Source organism: Cornus florida, unplaced genomic scaffold (assembly GCF_030987335.1).
Source record: "Cornus florida cultivar Cherokee Brave unplaced genomic scaffold, ASM3098733v1 CherokeeBrave_3.0.0_Hap2_Chr11, whole genome shotgun sequence".
NCBI lineage: Eukaryota > Viridiplantae > Streptophyta > Magnoliopsida > Cornales > Cornaceae > Cornus > Cornus florida.
The window spans coordinates 109,621,783-109,641,723 of NW_026775581.1; the positions used below are offsets into that span (position 1 = coordinate 109,621,783).

The following is a 19,941-nucleotide window of genomic DNA, read 5'->3' on the forward strand; positions in this document are numbered from 1 at the left end:
GCCCACATGCAAGTTCCATCCTACTACAATCCGTACATAAACCCGAAACGCAGATACATCCTAGATAGCTCGGCAATATCTACAATAGTCCATATATATATAAATACACACTATAGGATGCTCACTAGCCTATAACATAGTTCAGCCTGGGTAGAAGGTGACCTATAAAACACACTTTTCAGCGGCCAAGTACCTAGACCTACCAGGGAACATTAGTTATATCCAGCTACTCAACCTTTGCGATATACGCACCCTAACCGTGATCAGGAGACTCAAGCTCGTATCACGGTACCATAAATATATATAAAAATTCCTTCCTAGTGCAGAAAGATAAAACAAATATCCATTATGTCGTTCAACTGTTTTAGTTGACAGGACATGCATCCATGTAGGATTTAACTGTTTTAGTTAATCCATTCCTTATGTATGAAGGGGTAGGACTTAGTTTTTTTTTTTATCTAATCCATCCCTGATATGTCACCGTCCCATCCCGGTACATATAATGCAAATGATCCACAAACGATGCACATTCATTAGAACATCAAATATATCCAGTGTCCGACATAATAGCAATCAAATATAGACAAGATTTTATTATGCATACAGTACATGATTAAAATCACGAAACATCCGTTTAAATTGCTAAAGTAATGATAAACAATTTAAACTATCCCTTTCTATATAATTGACAGAATTTAATATCATAACTCAGCAATTAAAAATCCAACATATAAATCTATGTAATTGACAGAATATAGTTTAATAGTTCAACAATTAAAAACCAAACAATAATCCAGGTAATTGCAGAACAGAGTTTAATAGTTCAACAATTAAAATCCAGAATATGCCCAGATCAAGTATGATAAATAAATGACCCTATTAAGCATCGAAAACAAGATTTATAATCATGCTATAATCCGTTAAATTGCCAAATTAAAATTAAGCAATTAATTTCTTTCCATCCGTTACCAGTATGCAAGGTTGTTTAAACTTCCCTACTGACACATCCGTTAGCATAAAGACTTTAATTATGCATATCAATTAGACCGATTTAATCTCCATAACAAAATTAAACTATTTAACCTCAAGTTTTTATTTAACTTAGAACAGTTTAATACACATCCATTAACTAACTTTTTAGTTAATTAAATCCTATACTTAGCATATCTAGGTATATTATGCAATCCAGTAAGTTATTGGGCTAATTTATATACTCTGATATTAATAAAATAAACCCAAACGTGTTCTATAGGAACAACACAACATTGGACCAAAGAGTTCACAAAGTTCCTAAACCAGTTGATGTAAAGTTTCTAGGTGTCAACCGGTTTACACAAACCGATTGATGTATAGGTTCTAGGTGTCAACCGGTTTACCCAAACCGGTTGATGTATAGGTTCTAGGTGTCAACCGGTTTACCCAAACTGGTTGATGTATAGGTTCTAGGTGTCAACCGGTTTACCCAAACCGGTTGATATATACTTTCCAAGTGTCAACCGGTTTACACAAACTGGTTGATGTATAATTTTCAAGTGTCGACTGGTTTACCTAAACCAGTCGATGTAAAATTCCAGATGTCAACCGGTTTCTCCAAACCGGTTGACATCTAGCCCATAGACGTCAACGTGAAGCCTCGTTGTCTATCTCTTCTCCGACTCCGATGACTCTGTTAAGGTTACTAATGGTACAGTTTTACATCCCAATCAACCCTAAACATTATTTTGGTTCTTTATACATAATTTAAACAAGTTAAAATCATGAATCATGCAGTAAACTTTAAACAAAAATTAAACATATACACATATAATTAACATAATGCAATTCAAAATTTAGCATGTACACATGGTTGATTTTAATAACGTAAATTTCCTGGAGTTTCCCTAGGAATGCACAGAACACAAGTTTACAGGAAGAAGATAGAATGAAACTTGCCTCTAGGTTTCAGTTTGAAACCTTCAACCTTCGTCTGCAAATTCCGGCAAACCTAATACATTCCCTTCCTCCTTTGGTCACTGCCCCTTTTTCCTCTGTTTTGCCTTCTCAAAACTAATACGTGCATAGGGTTTTCTAACCCTAGCAAACTGATTTTGTTCAATATATATAGGCCTTCATTCTATATTTAACCTACTTTTAATTTCGACTAATTTACAAGTCGGCTAAATACTCCTCATAAAAGAAAACCCTAACCCTAATATATATCCACGACCATTTAAAATATAAACTAAATGAGTCACCCAAGCATAACTGCAAATAAAGCAAAAAAATTAAATAAACAATTGACAAATAAATTATATAAACTAACCAACAATACACGTCAATTAAATCATACAAATAAAATAATTAAATTAAATCACACACAAACAATTCAACTATTAAATTAAATACACATAAATAGTAATTAAGCAATTAAGCAAATACAAATAAAATAAATTCCCCAAATAAAACAATCAATTCAAACAACTAAGTCATATAATCAAATAAAAATGAAATAAAAACCAAAATGCAAAATTAAATTTCCATTTTGTCCTTTTGAAAACTAGGGGTATTACAGCCCGTGCGGCAACAAGGCGTTGCTTCAGCTAGCGCAAGCGCCCTGATCAGCCACCACGACTTACCCTCCCAAGGATACATGCTGACTGGTTTCGGCCTGTCATGGCCTCGTCAGGGGAACGGCTCCAGCTCCCGACCAATTTGTGCAGGGATGGCCAACTCCCTTCTTCATAGTCAAGTCCACGACCAGCGACAAGCACCTCGAACTGAACCGAGTCGACCTGCCTGAATTCTGAAGAGGTACCACTTGTGGTCCTGCACGCCCCTTCCCTGGAACCATTCCCAGTCAATGAATGTTCTTAGCCAACCAGCATGCGTATCTTCTATACTCATGGCGTCGTTAGGAATCGGATCGTGACAATAGGGAGAGCTATCCTTCCCTATCCCTCATAAGCTTTCTCTCCCAATTTGAGAAGATAGGGAGATAAAAGATAATGTAGTAAGTTATAAATTCTTAATACCAAAAATACCCTCCACAAATCAATATAAAGAAAAGTTATTCCACTTATGTCCCAATTTTGTTTTCATCCATTATTTTTATTTTTTTATTTTTTCTTTTTCTTTTTTACTTTTGCTTTTACCCATTGCATTGAACTATCACAAAGAAATATTCCAAAAATATCGTATGTGAGATTTTTGAAAGGGATAATATATGAAGTGGTTATAAAAGGGTATGATAGTAATTTGGTCACTATCATTTCTTTTCTTTTCTCTCCTCTATCTTATCTAAACAAGAATAACTATCATTTTCTCCCCTATCTATCCAAACACGATTTAAAATTATTACAATCCTTTCTTTTATTTTCTTTTCTCTCCTAACTAATACTATCATTTCAATTCTTTTCTCCCCCGTCTATCCAAACATATATATGCCCCTACACGCGGCCGCTTGAACAAGTCAACCCCAAAGATCTTAGGGTTAGGGATGGCAAAATCACCATACCTGGCGGGTCGCCGCCCCACCCCGCCCTATTTATGGCGAGTTTAGGGACTCATTTATGTAAATGAAGAAGGGATGGGGATTTTATTTGAAACCCTAGCAGGAGATAGGGCGGGGGCGGGGGCGGGGGCGGGGTTGGGGGCGGGGGCATGGGGAAGGGGAAGGTAACCTGCCCCATTTATAGTACATTTTTACAAAATTGTCCTTACATATTATAAAATATTACTAAATTACATAACTATATATATATAATATATTCACTTCTGAAAGTGAAACCCTAGGGCATAGTTTGGTAAAGTGGAAATGGGAGGAAAGGGAAGGGAAGGTAATTAAAAAAGTGTGTTTGAGTAAAATGGGCTGAAGGAAAGGAAATGAGAGGGAAGGGTTTGGAGGGTTATGTATAGCTTTGTACAGTGATTTGCTTATCTATTTTGGGAGGAAATGGAAGGAAAGGGAAGGCAATGGCCGATGGAGGAGTTGTGATGCCAATTTTACCCTTAAAACAATATATTTTCAAGTTACATACAAGTTAGCAGTTGCAGAGAGAATGAGAGACGGTGCGCTGGCAGCTAAAGCTTGCGAACAGCGAACCCGAACTGGAACAACGGCGATGGAAACTGAAAGATATGGGTTTTGATTTTCTGAACAATCTGAAATGATATACCGGAGTTTTGAATTTTTGATTCTTGCAGACAGAAAGATAAACTGAAATATATGGGTTTGGGTTTTGAACTTCTGAATCTTGTAGTGCACAGAGAGAGATAGAGAAAGAGGGCAAGTTCAGAGGTTAGAACGACGATAGAGATGGAGGCGAGATTGGGGAGGCTGAAATGATTTGCCCTAAAATTTTCTTTTATTTTCTTATGGCCCAGTTGTTGATATAGTAGACTATATATATATATATATATATATAATAGAGATGGAGGCGAGATTGGGGAGGCTGAAATGATTTGCCCTAATTTTTTTTTCTTTTCTTTTCTTGTGCAGGTATAGGATATATATATATATATATATATATATATATATATATATATATATATTAAAATATAAAAGGGTATAATAGTCAATTTAATTCCCTTTCTTTTCTTTCCCTTTCTTTTCCCAAACATGATTATTATTCTTCCATTTCTTTTCCTTCATTAACCAACCAAACACGATAGAGGCTAAAATTATCCTTCCCTTCCCTTCCCTTCCCTTTTCCTTATAACTAATGTTATCCTTCCCTTTCAAACCCACCTTACCAAACATACCCTAGATCTATTCCTTCACAGCATAGAGAAAAAAAACATAGTCGTTGTGCATCAAATATCTGATCATGTTTTAAATTGTTATAATTGTGCTGAAACTTTATTAAATTATTAGGTTGAAAAATATTATGGCTGTGTTGATTTTGTTGAACTTGAATTGAAATTTTAAAAATGTTACGCAGGGCGGGGCGGGGCGGGGATGGTGGCTAATGTGGCGGGGCGGGACGGGGATAGGGGAGGGGGTTGAAAATTAAACGGGTATGAGAGTGGGGATGGGAGTAAAAAATTTGACTGGGGATGGGGATGGGGAAAGAGATCCCCGCCCCACCCCGCCCCATTGCCATCCCTACTTGGGGTGGACAAATAATCCTAATTGGTGAATTTGATTGAATTACTACATTTACAAATTGGTGAAAATTGAATTTTTAATATAACATACGGATCGAATCACTGATTGGGCAGTCAAAATTCGATTCGATCCGCGAATTATATATATATATATATATATATATATATATATATATATATATATATTCAAAGAATGTATTAATTAATGCTCATTTAATGGAATTTAAGGATGTATTAGTTAATGATCATATAAATATATGAATTAATGTTGAATTAAAATTTTATCTAATGGGTTATGCCGCTATGATTAAAAATTAATTAATATTGAAAAATTAGAAAAAACTCAATTCGTGGATCTAATTCGATCCGTCATTCTACGGATCTGATTCGTTATTCCATGAATCGGTGACGGATTAAGATTTGTCCAACTCGTTGAGATCAGATCGATTTAGGATTGATATTTAATCCTAAATCCGATCCTTGGCCACCCCTATTGGTATCTTTATCTAGGTGAGAGTTTGATTCACCAAAGGGATAAAGTGTGTGTGAGTGGTGTTTGTATTTCTTGAACATGAAAAAAAAATAAAAATAAATGTGAACTAGTCACCTAGGGAGGGGAAGATTCTCTGAGTAACACCCACTTAGGAAGCTAAATTCTCTACCAATTAGGCTATTGTATAATCTCCCATGAAGACAAAATCTAAGTTACATAAAGGGGAGGGAGACTGAGGAGCACCTAGCATGAAAGCGACAATCATTTTAAAGAATTGTATGACTTACGAGAGAGTTAGATAGTGGATCCTACATTTGATTGTATATATTTTATAATCTGAGCCCCTCCAAGCATTATTCTACATTTGAAAATAAATTGATATGGTATGTTTTTACTAGGTAAGTATACCAATAATGTGTTATGTTTGTGGTGTCCAAGATCTACCATATATACAAATACATTTTTCTACTAATCTAGGGCCAATTAGGAAATTGTCAAATGTAAGGACAAACTACTTCACAATTTTCTTTTGCCAAAGAGTAATAATATTTTAAGCAAATTTTCTTAACCATTGAGTCATAAATTTAAAATTAAAAAAAAATTAGTTTAAATTTATCGAATCAATTGTGATTAGCATTGACGACCGTCAGCATGTCTTTCAAGTCCCAACAATGCACAGATTCTAATTCGGCCATTTTGTTGCTAATAATACAAAAATTCGAATGCTTTATAAATTGGGTCGTCAATTATACTATTGACAAACATGAGAGCAGCCATAATAACATGTAACCAAAACGGCTTACGCCAATTAGTAAAGTAACAATAATTGTAATGAATACAAGCTTCCGCACTATAAACTATATAAAATTGAATCTATGATGAGTTGATTTTAGACATTTATAACAAGTTGGAGAAATATATTTTTATCTCATGGTAGGAGTGCCAAAAACCATATTTTATAAATTCTTATTTTTATTTTTTATAATATAAAATGTATGAGTGCATATGAAATTGACTTCTTTCTACATCAACTATAAACGAATCTCTGCTTTAATGTATATCACTGTGTGTATGGCAGTATTGGGGACCAGACATTTCAATTCCGGGACATTGAATTTGATACCACTAAAGTTTTATAAATATATATATATATATATATATATTAAATGAATGATAGTGTTTGACGTGTACCCAACAGAGCCGAATGGTATAATTATGCACAAGAAAACAAGTAGAAAAAGCAGTTGTTTGTTACACTTCTAAAGCGTGGAGGATAAATTTGGTGTGCCCACTGCATGGCCTGATCATTCATTTTGACGTGTGTTATATATATATATATATATATATATATATGTCATGTGTTTTGAATACGAATAATTCTGATGTACTTAGTATACTATGTCAGACGCAACAAACATATGCTTATTTTTAAAACTATAAATGTCACAAATGCTAATCTCTCCATCTATGAATTTAATTATTTTCTCATATCACCAAATGCACATTGGAGTATATTGTGGCACGAATATGTTTGGAAAGTGAGGCCTAACAAGTTTTTATCTTAAATGAAGTATATTTTGAGCAATGCAATTATGACAACATTTTGAAGAATTATTTTTTAATAATTTGTTTGTAACTCTTGAAAGTGAGATTGACTTGATTTTTGATAAAGACATCTTAACAAGGTGTAAATTTGAGTAGTTAGGATTAGAAATCAATTCAAAATTATGTTAGAAAATATTGTTTAGGGCCCGCATCATACTTACCTGGCTTATGTTTAAAAAGTCACGAATGTAATACTGAAATTTTATCAATGTAAATGTTTAGTCAACATTTTTACTACAGTAAAAGTTTTTAATGGAAAAATTTAACGGAATATTTGGAGATTATTAAATTGTGTACAACAATTTTTTTTTTTTTTTGGGGAAAGTATCTGTACAACAATTTGCCAAACACAGATAAAATTGCGTACAATATAAGACATCCACTTGCATCATTAGACGAAAAACGAAAGAAGAAGACAAATTGACGAGAAATACTCCTATAAAGATGTATAGTGAGAGAAAGTGAAAGAGAGAGAACACGTAAACGAATGTGATCCGTGTATGTAAAGTTGCAAATGGAAGGGTACAGGGGAGAACACGATTTCCTTCACTTCCCAACCATTTAACGACGTCGTTTTCCGATTCTTCTCAAACACGTTCCAACCATTTCTGTTCTCATTCTTTGGTCTTCTTCTCAGTCGATTCTCTCTTATTTCTCTCTCTAAAATGTCGAACGAAGCTTCATCCTCTGTATTGAACCTAGAAGGCCTCGAAGATGTGGAAGAATTCGTCCGGGTGAGTCTTTCCTTCAGCCTTGATTCTTAATTACCTTTGGAACTGATAAAACCATAATTCTTGTAGCGAAACTATTTAGCATCGTCGAGGACACTTCGATTATTTTTTCTTATGGCAAACAATGGATTCGTCCAAGATAATGAATTACTTCTTGTGTTGAGAAATTGAGAATGCATTTGTGAGTATCAATGGGACTTTTATTTTTTCTTTAAAAAATAAATAAATTGAAATGCAGGCAAATGAAGGAGAATCATCCATGTCTTGGGAAAGATTCAGTCAGGTTTTTGATCTGGTGCAGGATGGGAACAAGGCATTCAGAGACAATCATTTCGATGAGGTAAAATTATTGCAGTCTTATTTTGGTTGCCCAGTTTTGATTGCTTTTCTTGGAGGTTTAATTGTGATATCCTCTTTGCCCCCTTAAGCTACTTTCTTGTTGTATTAAGTCAAAAAATGAATTTGTAATCAAAAAAAAGAAAAGAAAAGAAGAAGTAAATATAACAGATATTGGAGTTTAATGTAAGGATTTGTTATTTGTTCCCCCCTATATTGGTAAGGTTCAATAAGCAATTTGCTTCTATCACATATGTACATAGGACTGACAATAGAATACTAAATTGTTGGATTAAGTGCATGTGTTTTTCTGTTTCTAAGAGAATGATTATATTTTGTTGGAGTTTTGTGTTATTAAGTAGTGTAAGATCAAAATTATTGAACTGTATGCCTTCTCTGCTAGTGAAAAAGCATTTGTCACATGCATCAGTCCTCAGCGTAGTTATTGTTTCCTTCCATTGGGTGTTTTTTGTCCTGAGGTAGGGTACAAGTTTGCACATGTGACGTTTCAGAAGTTTTTGCATGCTTCATATAGAAGAACGGTTCGTCTTTATTAGTGTTGCCTTGTGCTAGTGTTTGCCACTTTTAGCATGTTGATCAAGTGAGGCTGATTTTTCCAATTTATTTTCTTTTCCATTTGACCATAAATCACGATAATGTCCATGACGAGTCACCAGTGAAAGTCCTTTCTGAGAGACAGAAGTTTTCAAACAGGAACTAACATTCATGGTTTGTAATGTCAATGTCCTCTATTGTCATTTTACTGCTGATCGACTGAGGTTTTTGTTCAGGCAATCAATTTTTACACAAGAGCCCATAACTGTAAACCAGGTGATTCTGTTATTCTCAGCAATCGCTGTGCTGCTTATCTCAGGTGAAAGTGTTATTTAGTGTCTTTCAATTTCGTTCATTAAGTGGTTGAATGCCATTTGTTTCTATATGCATGCTAGTGCCTCTACCCACTATCTTATCAATGTGAAATTACTTTGACCATTGTAGCTAATTGTTCTGCACTGACAACAATTTCCATTTTTTAATATTTTTCGCTAAATCAGGATTAGCCATTTTCTGAAACACAGACCTCCATCAGCTTCTGAATATGGACCTTTGAATGGGCTGGATCCTACAACATATGCTGCAGTATGTCCTATTGCCTCATTACTTCTGCGTGCAAAGGAATCCCATTTCCCATGTCGCATGCATTCTAAAATGGTTTTAACTATTGTTTCAGCTTGCGTTAAAGGATGCAGAGAAGTTGTTGACCTTTCGAAGTAATTCAATAAAGTCATATGTTTTGAAGGCCAATGCACTCATTCTGGTAAGCTTTCAAATCCCACAAACAACAACAACACACACAAATACACATGTATTTGTGTGGTTTTTATACGTATGAATTTGAACATGACGAGGAAGCTAAAGTCCTCTTGCGATGGTGATTTTATTTATGAAAGCATATTTGGTTGATTTTTCAGCCAATATAAAGGGGTTTTTCTTTTGCACTTGAACAAAGTGAAAATTATGATTCATTATTTACCATTATGAGATTGAAAGGGTGCTAGAATCATTTGTTCTCATCGCTAGAAATTTTAGAATCTGTGTCCTTGATTATGCACCAAATCAACTATTTATATATTACAAGCTTGTCAGGTCATTAAGATCTGAGATTTGCTGATGTAAAAGCAGCAATGTTGCTTGCATTGCCTGCTACTACATATTTATTGGAGAAGGTGCTCGAATTTATATATTTATTTTTTTATTTTGGATTTTTTTCTAGGCTTATTTGATTTTGGATGATATATAGGTGTTTGCCTGAAGCATATCCTAAGAAGCCATTATGCTCCAGCGTGGTGAACCACATTTTAAACTGAAATTCTTTTCTCTCTTCTGATTTTGCCAAATATGATAGTGGCACAATGATTAATTAGTGTATTTAAATATTTCAATTTTTAGGGGGCTAAACAACTTTCTATATTTAACTCAATGGAAGTTGTAGGTTGATAGGACTTTCTTGGATTCTAGTTTTCATGGGAGTGGTGAGGGATTCCACAAAATTTGCCAACATGGCAGATAGCATGAAGTCGATCCAGAGATGACAATGTTGCAGTCTTTTGAGATTTTCTGTGTGGAATTTTTTTATTAATATTATCTTTTAGTTTTTGTTTTAAAAGAGCGATAGAAGCTACATATAATAAATGTTAACTTACAATTGTATGTATTAACCAATGGAAAATATTTACTGAAAAATAGAAAGCATTCTCTAACATACACTCTTATTAGGGGGTAAAGTAGCTTAAAATAGTTTTTATACATATATTCTACTGGCACCAGTCTAGCTGAATTTTATCATTTAAATAATTAAATGTTTAATATAGTAAAATCTTACTTGTTAGCTTTGATATTGTTTTTAATAAATAATATCACCCTCGAATCCTTGTTTAAAATATTGACCTGTTTGTTTAAGAGCGTAAATGGTACTTTGTTGCATTATCATGCAGTGAGCGAGTTAATCAGTTTGTTTTTTTTATATCCGGTTTATATTTTTGTAAAACAAGACTTCCCTTTAAAAGATATACTGTCATCCATTCATACCAAGGAGTTTTGTCTCTCAGTGAAGAAAAGCATTCTGCTTTTCTCCCTTTGCTTAGTTCATATGTATTGTTTTACACGAAAAGAGTATTCCAATATCTGAAATATTTCTTTATTTGACGACTTGAAATCTAAAGAGTGTATTTTATATCTTTGTATTACTCATGTCATGCCTACCATTTGAATAGACCGTGCTTTCTTGAGGATGATGAACGACAACTTAAGAAAGAATGGAATATAAGAACTATCAAGGACAAGATGAGGGTAGTTATAAGAGATGGTTTGGTCAAGCTCAACATTTATAGACTTGAAACAGTTGTTTTTGCTTCAAGTTGAAGGCATTTAAAAGAGAAGACCAAAATGAATGTGGGTGGGTTGAGTCCATGAGAAAAGATGCTATGATCTTATAGTGCTTTAGAAAAAACGAAATGAAGAAAAAGTAATTTTTATAACTAAACCAAGTAGTTCGTATAAGGCTCTAAAGCGTTGGATATCATAGATATATGATACAATACTCATAATAATTAATTTACTAATGATTATCTGATTTGGCAGTGAAACTGCTCATCCCCACATAAATTAGTTGTACTCCTGTGTGCTTTTTCAACATTTATATGAAGGCATATTTTTTATTTGGTGGCTACAAGCTGAAAAGAGAATTTTTAGAACTTTATCATCATGGTTTCTCTTTTTCCATTCTTTTCTATCATAAGCCACATCTCCTACTAGATCTATTTTCTTTATATCATTTCTTGTCACTTCATTCCATGTTAGTTTTGGTCGACCTCTGTCTCTTCCCTTCTATGGAAATCAATCTACCTCTCCTCAAGGGTACATCTGTAGGTCGGCGTTGAATATGGCCATACCACCTTAGTCTACTCTCACTTATTTTCTCGCTAATAGGCGTCACACCTAATTTCTCTCTAATCCTTTGATTATTAATCTCATCATTCCTAGTAATTCCTAACATCCATCTTAACATCAACTGGATGCGTTGTTCTTTTTTTTTTTTTTTAACGCCTAACATTCCGCACCATATAAAATAGCTGGTCTGTTGATGGTTCTATAAAGTTTCCCTTTTAACTTACCTGGTATACGTTTGTCGCATAGAACCCCACTAGCATTCCTCCACTTGGTCCAACCTATTCCATTTCTACTACTTACATCACCATCAATCTCTCCATCTTTATGTTGATTTACATATAGTTTTTTTCAAGTTACTTGCTGGGTAGATATTACCTCCATTACATAAAAATTCACCTTACTCTGAATTCGCAGCTAGAAAAATATGAGCTGGCCAAGGATGTTATCCTTTCAGGCCTTCAAATTGATACTTCAAGGTAATATATTATTGTGAAATTGGGGTTTTCCCTATTTTTGAGTTTAAATTTGAAGTTATGGATACTATTACTTGTGTATAACCCATTTGTTATTCAATCTTTCACATGTGAATTTATTTTATGTTTGTTTCTGTAATATACAGCAATCTTCTTCGGGCTTTTCTTAAAAAATTGGAGAAATCAATGGTCAGTATAACCAGAAAAGGAAGCCATGGTCGACCAGAGCGCGATGATGACTTTGATTGCACTCTTTGCTTGAAGCTACTATATGAACCTATTACAACTCCTTGTGGCCATTCTTTTTGCCGTTCATGCCTATTTCAATCAATGGACCGGGGTGATTTCTGTTTCTTTTCCTATATTTGAATAGAACCATAATGTTAATCTGCTTTTTACTGACCGTTGAACAAAAAATGCTAGGTAATAGATGTCCGCTGTGCCGAACTGTTCTATTTATTAGTCCTAGAACATGTGCAGTCAGGTGAGTTGCTTACATGATAATTATTATTTTGAATGCTTGTGTCAGCAGTTTAGCACATGGACATGTTTTCTGTCCTATTATCCAAGTTTCTTGCATTGAGCGCATGTAGTTGGTTAAAAAAGTGGCTATCCATAACACGTGTTTATAAACATTTAGCATGTAGGCCATGCCATCTAAAACTAAGTTTGTGTGGCATCCGCATTCACTATAATTTTATAGATGTATAATAAAGGAAAAGGGATGTAGATAAGGAGAAAAATATGATTACTTAATTGGGTCTTTCTTTCTTTTTCTTTTTAATTAAGAGATCTCTTTGGTGAGACTGTTAAATTGATTGTTATTGTCCATGACAGAATGTCAAACATCCAGTATAAGTTAGTGGACACAAAAATATGCACTTTGAAGATAGTCCATTGCCTTATTTGTTTGTATACATTTTGTACAATTCCAGTGGGTTTATATCAAATCTTGTTTTATGTTTTATAAATTGTGTAATATTTCAATGATTTTATCAGTGTGACACTGAACAACATAATACAGAAGATTTTTCCTGAAGAATACGCTGAAAGGAAGTCGGAGCATGACAGTTCGATGAACTTTGGTGTTGATTGGATGCCTCTTTTTGTCATGGATGTTGTCCTCCCATGTCAGAAGCTTCAACTCAACATATTTGAACCCCGGTACAGACTCATGGTGAGTTGCTTAAATTGCTAGCTTCACATTTGGTTGTTTTGGTTGCTATAAGAAATGAATGTCATATTTAGGTTCTGTCTACGTGTTGAGGTTGAATAATTGACTGATAAGTGGATTAATTAAGCTTGTCCAACAGGGTTTTATTGATAGTACAAATGTTAACAGGACAAAATGAGAAATGTAAGGAAAAGAAGAATAAAAGTTGAAGACTAAGTTAAGCATAATACATGGGGTTAAAATTGTATTACACAATCCACAAAGAGCATGATTACTGAAAAAAGGGTCTGGCTGGGGGAGTCTATTATGGATGCGTAATTTTTTAAGTCCCACTGCAGGTGTGTATTGGGGCCGTGTTTCTTAAATGGGGGTGGGAACCTCGCAATTGACTAGACCTTTTGGGCATGAAACCGGCCCTTTGACAAATCACATAAGGATTTAAAGTGTTCTCATTAAGGAAAAACGCGAGAAAGGTTCTAATATTCTTATTCATAACCTTAAAATAGGTCAAAGCCAAAAGCATAAAAATACAAAGTTAAACAATGTGAGTTGGACTTTGACAAAAACTAGTTGATTCTGGAGTTGTTGATTGGATTTTCTGTCTAAATTAACATTTTCAAACTTACATCACATTACCAATTTTGTTCCATTTTTTTATGGAACATCTCATAATAATCAATTTCTTATTTTATGTGCATGACAGGTCAGAAGGATAATGGAAGGAAATCGTCGAATGGGAATGGTAGACTATCGTGGCTGGTCCTTTTCTTTCCTTTTCCTCTTGAGGTATATTGTAAGGTCCTTTATTTTGTCATTGTAACTGGTTGTGATTTGTCTATTAATGATGTAGGTTATCATTGATTCTACAACAGGTTCCATAGCTGATTTTGCTTGTGAAGTGGAGATTACTGAGTAGGTGTTTGGTTTTATATACATTTCCATATTTTTCTTGATATAAAGATTTTCATACTTATATGTGGCACTGTTTTTGCTAATTTAGTTACTTCTCTGTTTCCTTTCATGTAGGTGTGAGCCATTACCTGATGGACGTTTCTTTCTTGAGGTGAAATATCACTAAATTTTCCTGCTTATATCATTCTGCCCCTTTGCATACCCTGTTTTATGCCAGTATGTTACTGTTTTTTAACGTGATGAATGTTTCATCTCATTTTACTTGTATATATTTGGGGTCTTATTATTAGTTTCTTTAATCTCTCTTTCCAAATTTTTAATGCCATGTTGTGAAACATAAACAAAGAACATTTTTGGTGGTGAATAGCTTTAGATCAGAACGTTGTTATGTTTCTTCTTAGAAAGCAAGCACCTTTTGAATACTCAATAAGCAATTGCACATCACATTATTGGTTGGAAATTTCATGTCGTCCTTTTTTCTAGTAATGAAAACGTTCTATTTTCTTTTTACAACTAAATCTAGGGTGTCCAAGATTCACGCTATTTGTGTTAGCAATGGAGTAAGTTAATATTTTTTTTGGTTGCAAAGTCTATATCTTCATGGTGAAGGAAAGAAACATTCTCGTTTAATATTGGAAGTCGCTTCTAGTAGGACCACAAATACTGTGGTTGGCCATTGCCTGGAGTAATAGATAGTTCTTTTAAGCTAAATATGGACAAGAAATAATCACATCATGAAGACATTGATTTGTTTTTTTAGTCTTTTGAATGTTTATAGTTGAATTACTTGCCTACTCTCATGAAATGTATGCATAGTTCAGTAGCTCAAGCTTTCCTACTAACACTAGTGTTTATCATCCTTTTATCTTCGCAATTTGTGACACATCCAAAATCCTTCTAATTAGCGTTAAGGTGATCCTGAAGCTCCAAGTACGAAACAGGAAAAAATATTTTGGACGGACCTTGTTCCATGCTAGCATAAATTATTTGAGTGAAGTTCATTTCTTTCAAATTCTGGTTTCCACTTGTTGGTTATCATTCTGATTATTCGGGAGGATAAAATTCAATGCAGGTTGAAGGTCGTAGGAGATTTCACATCCTTCGAACTAGGGATCAAGATGGGTTAGTTTAATCATCCTTGAATGTCATGTATCTGTGCTGATGGCTATTCATATAATCAAAATTATATCCAGTTATCTGATTTTTTATTTGGTTCTATGTTGTCAATGATTTAAGGTATCGGGTTGCTGAGGTTGAATGGTTACATGATATATATCCTCCGGAAGGGACAACAGAGAGAGCAGATGTAAGTGTAATGCAATTTTAGCCTGCATCTATCTCTTTTGTTTTATTTACACTAGATAATGAGAGATTTTTAGGCATATTAGACTGCACAGTTCTAATAGGATTTTGAGATTCTGGCCTCAATGCTTAAAAATTAAAGCAAGGGCCATGTTGGGCATATGCTTTGCATGCCAAAGAAAGATGCACCTTTTTATGCCTTAGCTTAAAAGGCCTATGCTTAATGTGACTGGTTTTATTTTAGGTTTTTGGTAGTTCTTTTCTTTAATTTTCAAGTGACCAACGACTTGTCTGTGTGTGTGTGCTTTCTTTTTTCTTTTAAATTTAATTTAATATATATTTTTTGTTGTTGTATACCGTAATGTCTTTATTATTTTTTTTTGGTAAATATGTTTTAATTATTTTATCATTTCTTTATTATTCTACTATATACCTACTTTTTGATTGAGCCATGTCTTGCCTCTTTTTTCACTTTTATGTACCATTTTCATATTAATTACTCAGTAATAGAATATGAATGTTTATTTTCTTCATTTAACTCTTGTAACATCTATTTTGGTAACATCTATTTTTGTTCTTTCGTAGTACATGTTATTATATAGGTAGAAATACATACATAAAAAAATAAAAAACAACCAAAAGGCTCAAGCCTTCTGCCTTGAGAGGCATAGGCTTCACCTACACACATTTGCCTTTAAAAACATTGGTGAAAGTCTGTTATGGATGGGAAAACTTAAATGAGAAACATGGACCAGTTCTGCAAAATGGATAAGTTAGATTTTTCTGAACTTTTAGTTTTTTGGTATTGTTAATGTCGAAATAAAGTACCTAAGCACCAAAGCTCATTGCCCAATGTTTCTGTTAATCATGCGTGTTGCAAGAACACTGCTAGAGAAATACCAAAATTTATCCACATTATAATTACAATGATAACTTTTTATTAATTTCTTAAGGCTTTCAGTTACAGGAAATGACGAATAACGTGGCACAACATGCTCTGTCATGGATGAGGAGTGCACAAGATGCAGCACAACAAGGTAAAACATTAGAAGGGATGATAAGATGAGAATCAACCTTGGAATGTTGTTTTTTACTGTTTTTCGGATGACATAGTACTATTGGATATTTCTAAGGGAGCTTTAGCAATAAAATTAGTAACGTGGAGAAATTTGTTAGGGTCAAAAGATTAAAAATTAGCAGGACTAAAACTAAATATATAAAATGAAAATTTTAAAAAGTTTCAACGTTTAACAATATAATGATAACAATTCAAAACCAAAGGATTACCCAAAATAATTATTTTAAATATTTTTTTGATGAGTAATTATGCTCAATATTTAAGTTCAATAATACAATAAGATGGAGAAATATATGATGATATAATAAGTTAGATTGGATTAGGTTAGATGAAATGGAGACAAACTAATGGTAATTTATGTGAAAAAATTATCAAATAAGTTAAAAAGGAAATTTCTATAGGCCAATTATTAGACAATCTATATTATATGTTGTAGAATGTGCAGCATTAAAAAAGAAAAAAGAACAATGCATTCATGTAGACAAAATGAGGTTATAAGATGGATGATAGGAGTGATTAGAAGGGATATTGCTAATAATCAATACAGGGGGGAGAAATTAGGGTGATACCTATTAGGGATAAAATAAGAAAATGGGTTTAGGTGGTATGAATGTATACAATGTGAACCTATAATCAATATAGGGGGGAGAAATTAGGGTGATACCTATTAGGGATAAAATAAGAAAGTGGGTTTAGGTGGTATGAATGTATACAATGTGAACCTATAGATACACCTGTTAAAAAGGAAGATTAGATTATATAGAAGGTAAGAGACAAAGAGGCAGACCAAAATTAGCATGGGATGAATTTTTTAGAAATGGTTTTGGAAAATTAAATATAGTAGAAAACATTACATGTAAGAAAAAAGAATGGAAAAGAGAATTCATGTGGCCGAACTGTTCGTATAGGATGAAGACAAAGATGATTATGATAATCCATATTATTCTAGGTAATAAGGCAAATAGTCCAGTTAATTGGGAAACTATATCGTCGAACCCATTGCTTTGATGCGAGTCTTTTATTGACCAAACATCAGTTTGTTATCCCATTCAAGCACTAGATTTCGAGTCCATTAATGGCAGCTAAAACTCGTTTCTCTAAAACGTGGTCATGTTTTTGTTAATTTAGATGAAAATTCTCTTGCAATTTGGTGGGAAGTTGCATTCATCACTTCCTTCTAGTGTGATGAGAACATCATAATTACTTTTCTTGTTTTTTGGGTAAAAGTATAGTTAATGTTGTTATCAGTTGAAGCCATATTTTGTCCCTTCTTTTTGGGCTCCAAAGGCAACAAATTGGCTACATAAAGCAAGTGTAGCTTTGCGCATTACAATTAGCTTCCCAACTCTGACGAGGTGACACTTCATTCCAATCGTTGATACCTCCTGGAGACCATATAGCAAGCTAGCTACCACGTTATAGGCCACTTTGTATTACATCCTTCTTGCCAAGAAATTGTTTTCATTGCTACAATCTGGACACCCCATGGAATCTCTTGCTTGAACATATATTTCCCCAGTCACACGAGCACAATAGACCAGTCCTTCCTTTATTGTGACGTTTTCACTTTGTAATTGTGGTTCATGAGATATAGAGATCATTTGCAGATCGAAGAAGACTTTTGGAACTCTGTAATGCGGAAGTGATGATGCCCACAACACAGGATCCTGAGCGCTTCAGTTTTTGGGTATCCAGATTTACACATATTCACTAATGTAGTACTTGAATGTAAGTTTCTGTATAATATTGCTGATGTAAGCTTTGGTTGCAGCTTGGTACTTTAACAAATCGGAGGCCAATAGAAAGATTGGATCTCCTTCGAATTAGAGACACAAAAGAGGTACTTAATGTTAATCGATTGAGGAATTTTAGGGTTTAGGTTAGCATGTCTGGTGTGGACGCTAACAATGTAGACCAAAAGATGATTATAATCAGAACTCTAGGAAAGGAGGGAAATGATTTAAAAAAAATGTCCGGTTTGCTGGATTAGCTTTGTGAAGCTTCCAATTGCCCATTGTAGTGCAGATGGGCTTGTCAACGGATCTTTCGTGTACATGGGCATACTATGACTACATTTCTATTAACTTTTTGTTGCACTACTCATAATTTGCTTTTATTTGGAAAATCGAATTATTTCCTGCTTTTGGTAGCAATAATTATGAGCCAACCTAAATTTGTACATTTAACCCCTTTCCAATTAATTTTTTGGGTTTCATCTTTGCAGCGGTTAAGGCTTGGACTCATTTACATGAAAACGGAAGAACGAGGTTGTCAACTGCAGTAAAAACAAAATGTAACAGGTTTTTGTACTTCACTATTTGATTACACATTATGGGTTATATTCTTACAGGCTGTTCAGTATTATTTGATCCACTCTATAAGAGAGGTAGGAGATCCCATTTACTGTAACATGGGATTGAATGCAAATTGAATACAGATGTAACAAATGCATTAGTATTTTCTTATGCTCTTTGTGTCTTCGTGAATGTCTGACTTTCTGCTCCCACCTTATATTAACTTGGACTTACTGATTCCAATAGAAGTGGATAAGAAGGTTTAGATTGAGTGTTAGCAGGCAATATGGACTTATTTTACAGTTTTTGTTGAACAATAAAACCCTTTTTTTATATGGGTTTTAAATATTCTCTCACTTTATAATTTCTCCTTTGAAATGCAAATTGCATTATTTCATGAAATGACATGCCTATATTTTTACAGACTCTAGAATTTATATAATTTTCGTAACTCTCTTAGTCACCTTTCAATAAAGAAGGCTACCTAACAAAATTCTCTTTTAGCTCAAGAAATAATTTTTCCATTTCTTTACATGTTATCATATTTAGTGGGGACTGAGTGTGCATACTTTAAAATTTTAGGCAGTTATTTATTATTAGATGTTTTTAGTCAAAAAGTTATTATGAATATGTTTAAACTAATTTCTATTTCTAGAAACAAAGAATTACTATAAATAGCAGGGAGACTTGAACTCATTTTAACTAGAGTTAGGGCAGTTTAGTACAGATTAGAAGTATTTTATTTATTTATTTATTATTATTATTATTTAATGGGATATATTAGGAATTTCATGTCCCAAATTCACCCATTCGACATCTTTAGGGATAACCAAGTCATTATGTGTATTTAAGTTGTTCCACTGGATATGTATTGTTAGCATATATCATTAATATAGGTAACTAAAGCCAAAACGTTGGGAAATAATAGTCTAGGACAACTCAATAAAGGGCTTGAAAACTACACACGAGTCATGACAGTCGAGAAAGACAAAAATAAATTAATATACC

The 19,941-nt window shown here is 33.7% G+C and overlaps 1 protein-coding gene across 1 annotated transcript; it reads left to right on the plus strand.

Moving 5' to 3' along the window:
• The first annotated feature begins 7,649 nt into the window (after positions 1-7,649).
• On the plus strand, positions 7,650-19,104 carry LOC132282992 (uncharacterized). The gene is made up of 18 exons (XM_059784852.1): positions 7,650-7,917; positions 8,153-8,254; positions 9,042-9,124; positions 9,306-9,390; positions 9,482-9,568; positions 12,115-12,176; positions 12,320-12,513; positions 12,597-12,657; positions 13,173-13,350; positions 14,051-14,089; positions 14,198-14,259; positions 14,374-14,410; positions 15,332-15,381; positions 15,496-15,565; positions 16,523-16,598; positions 18,247-18,326; positions 18,411-18,479; positions 18,864-19,104. Exons 1-18 carry the CDS (start codon positions 7,849-7,851, stop codon positions 18,921-18,923), a joined length of 1,464 nt encoding a protein of 487 aa, XP_059640835.1. The 5' UTR covers positions 7,650-7,848; the 3' UTR covers positions 18,924-19,104.
• The last annotated feature ends 837 nt before the right edge of the window (positions 19,105-19,941 follow it).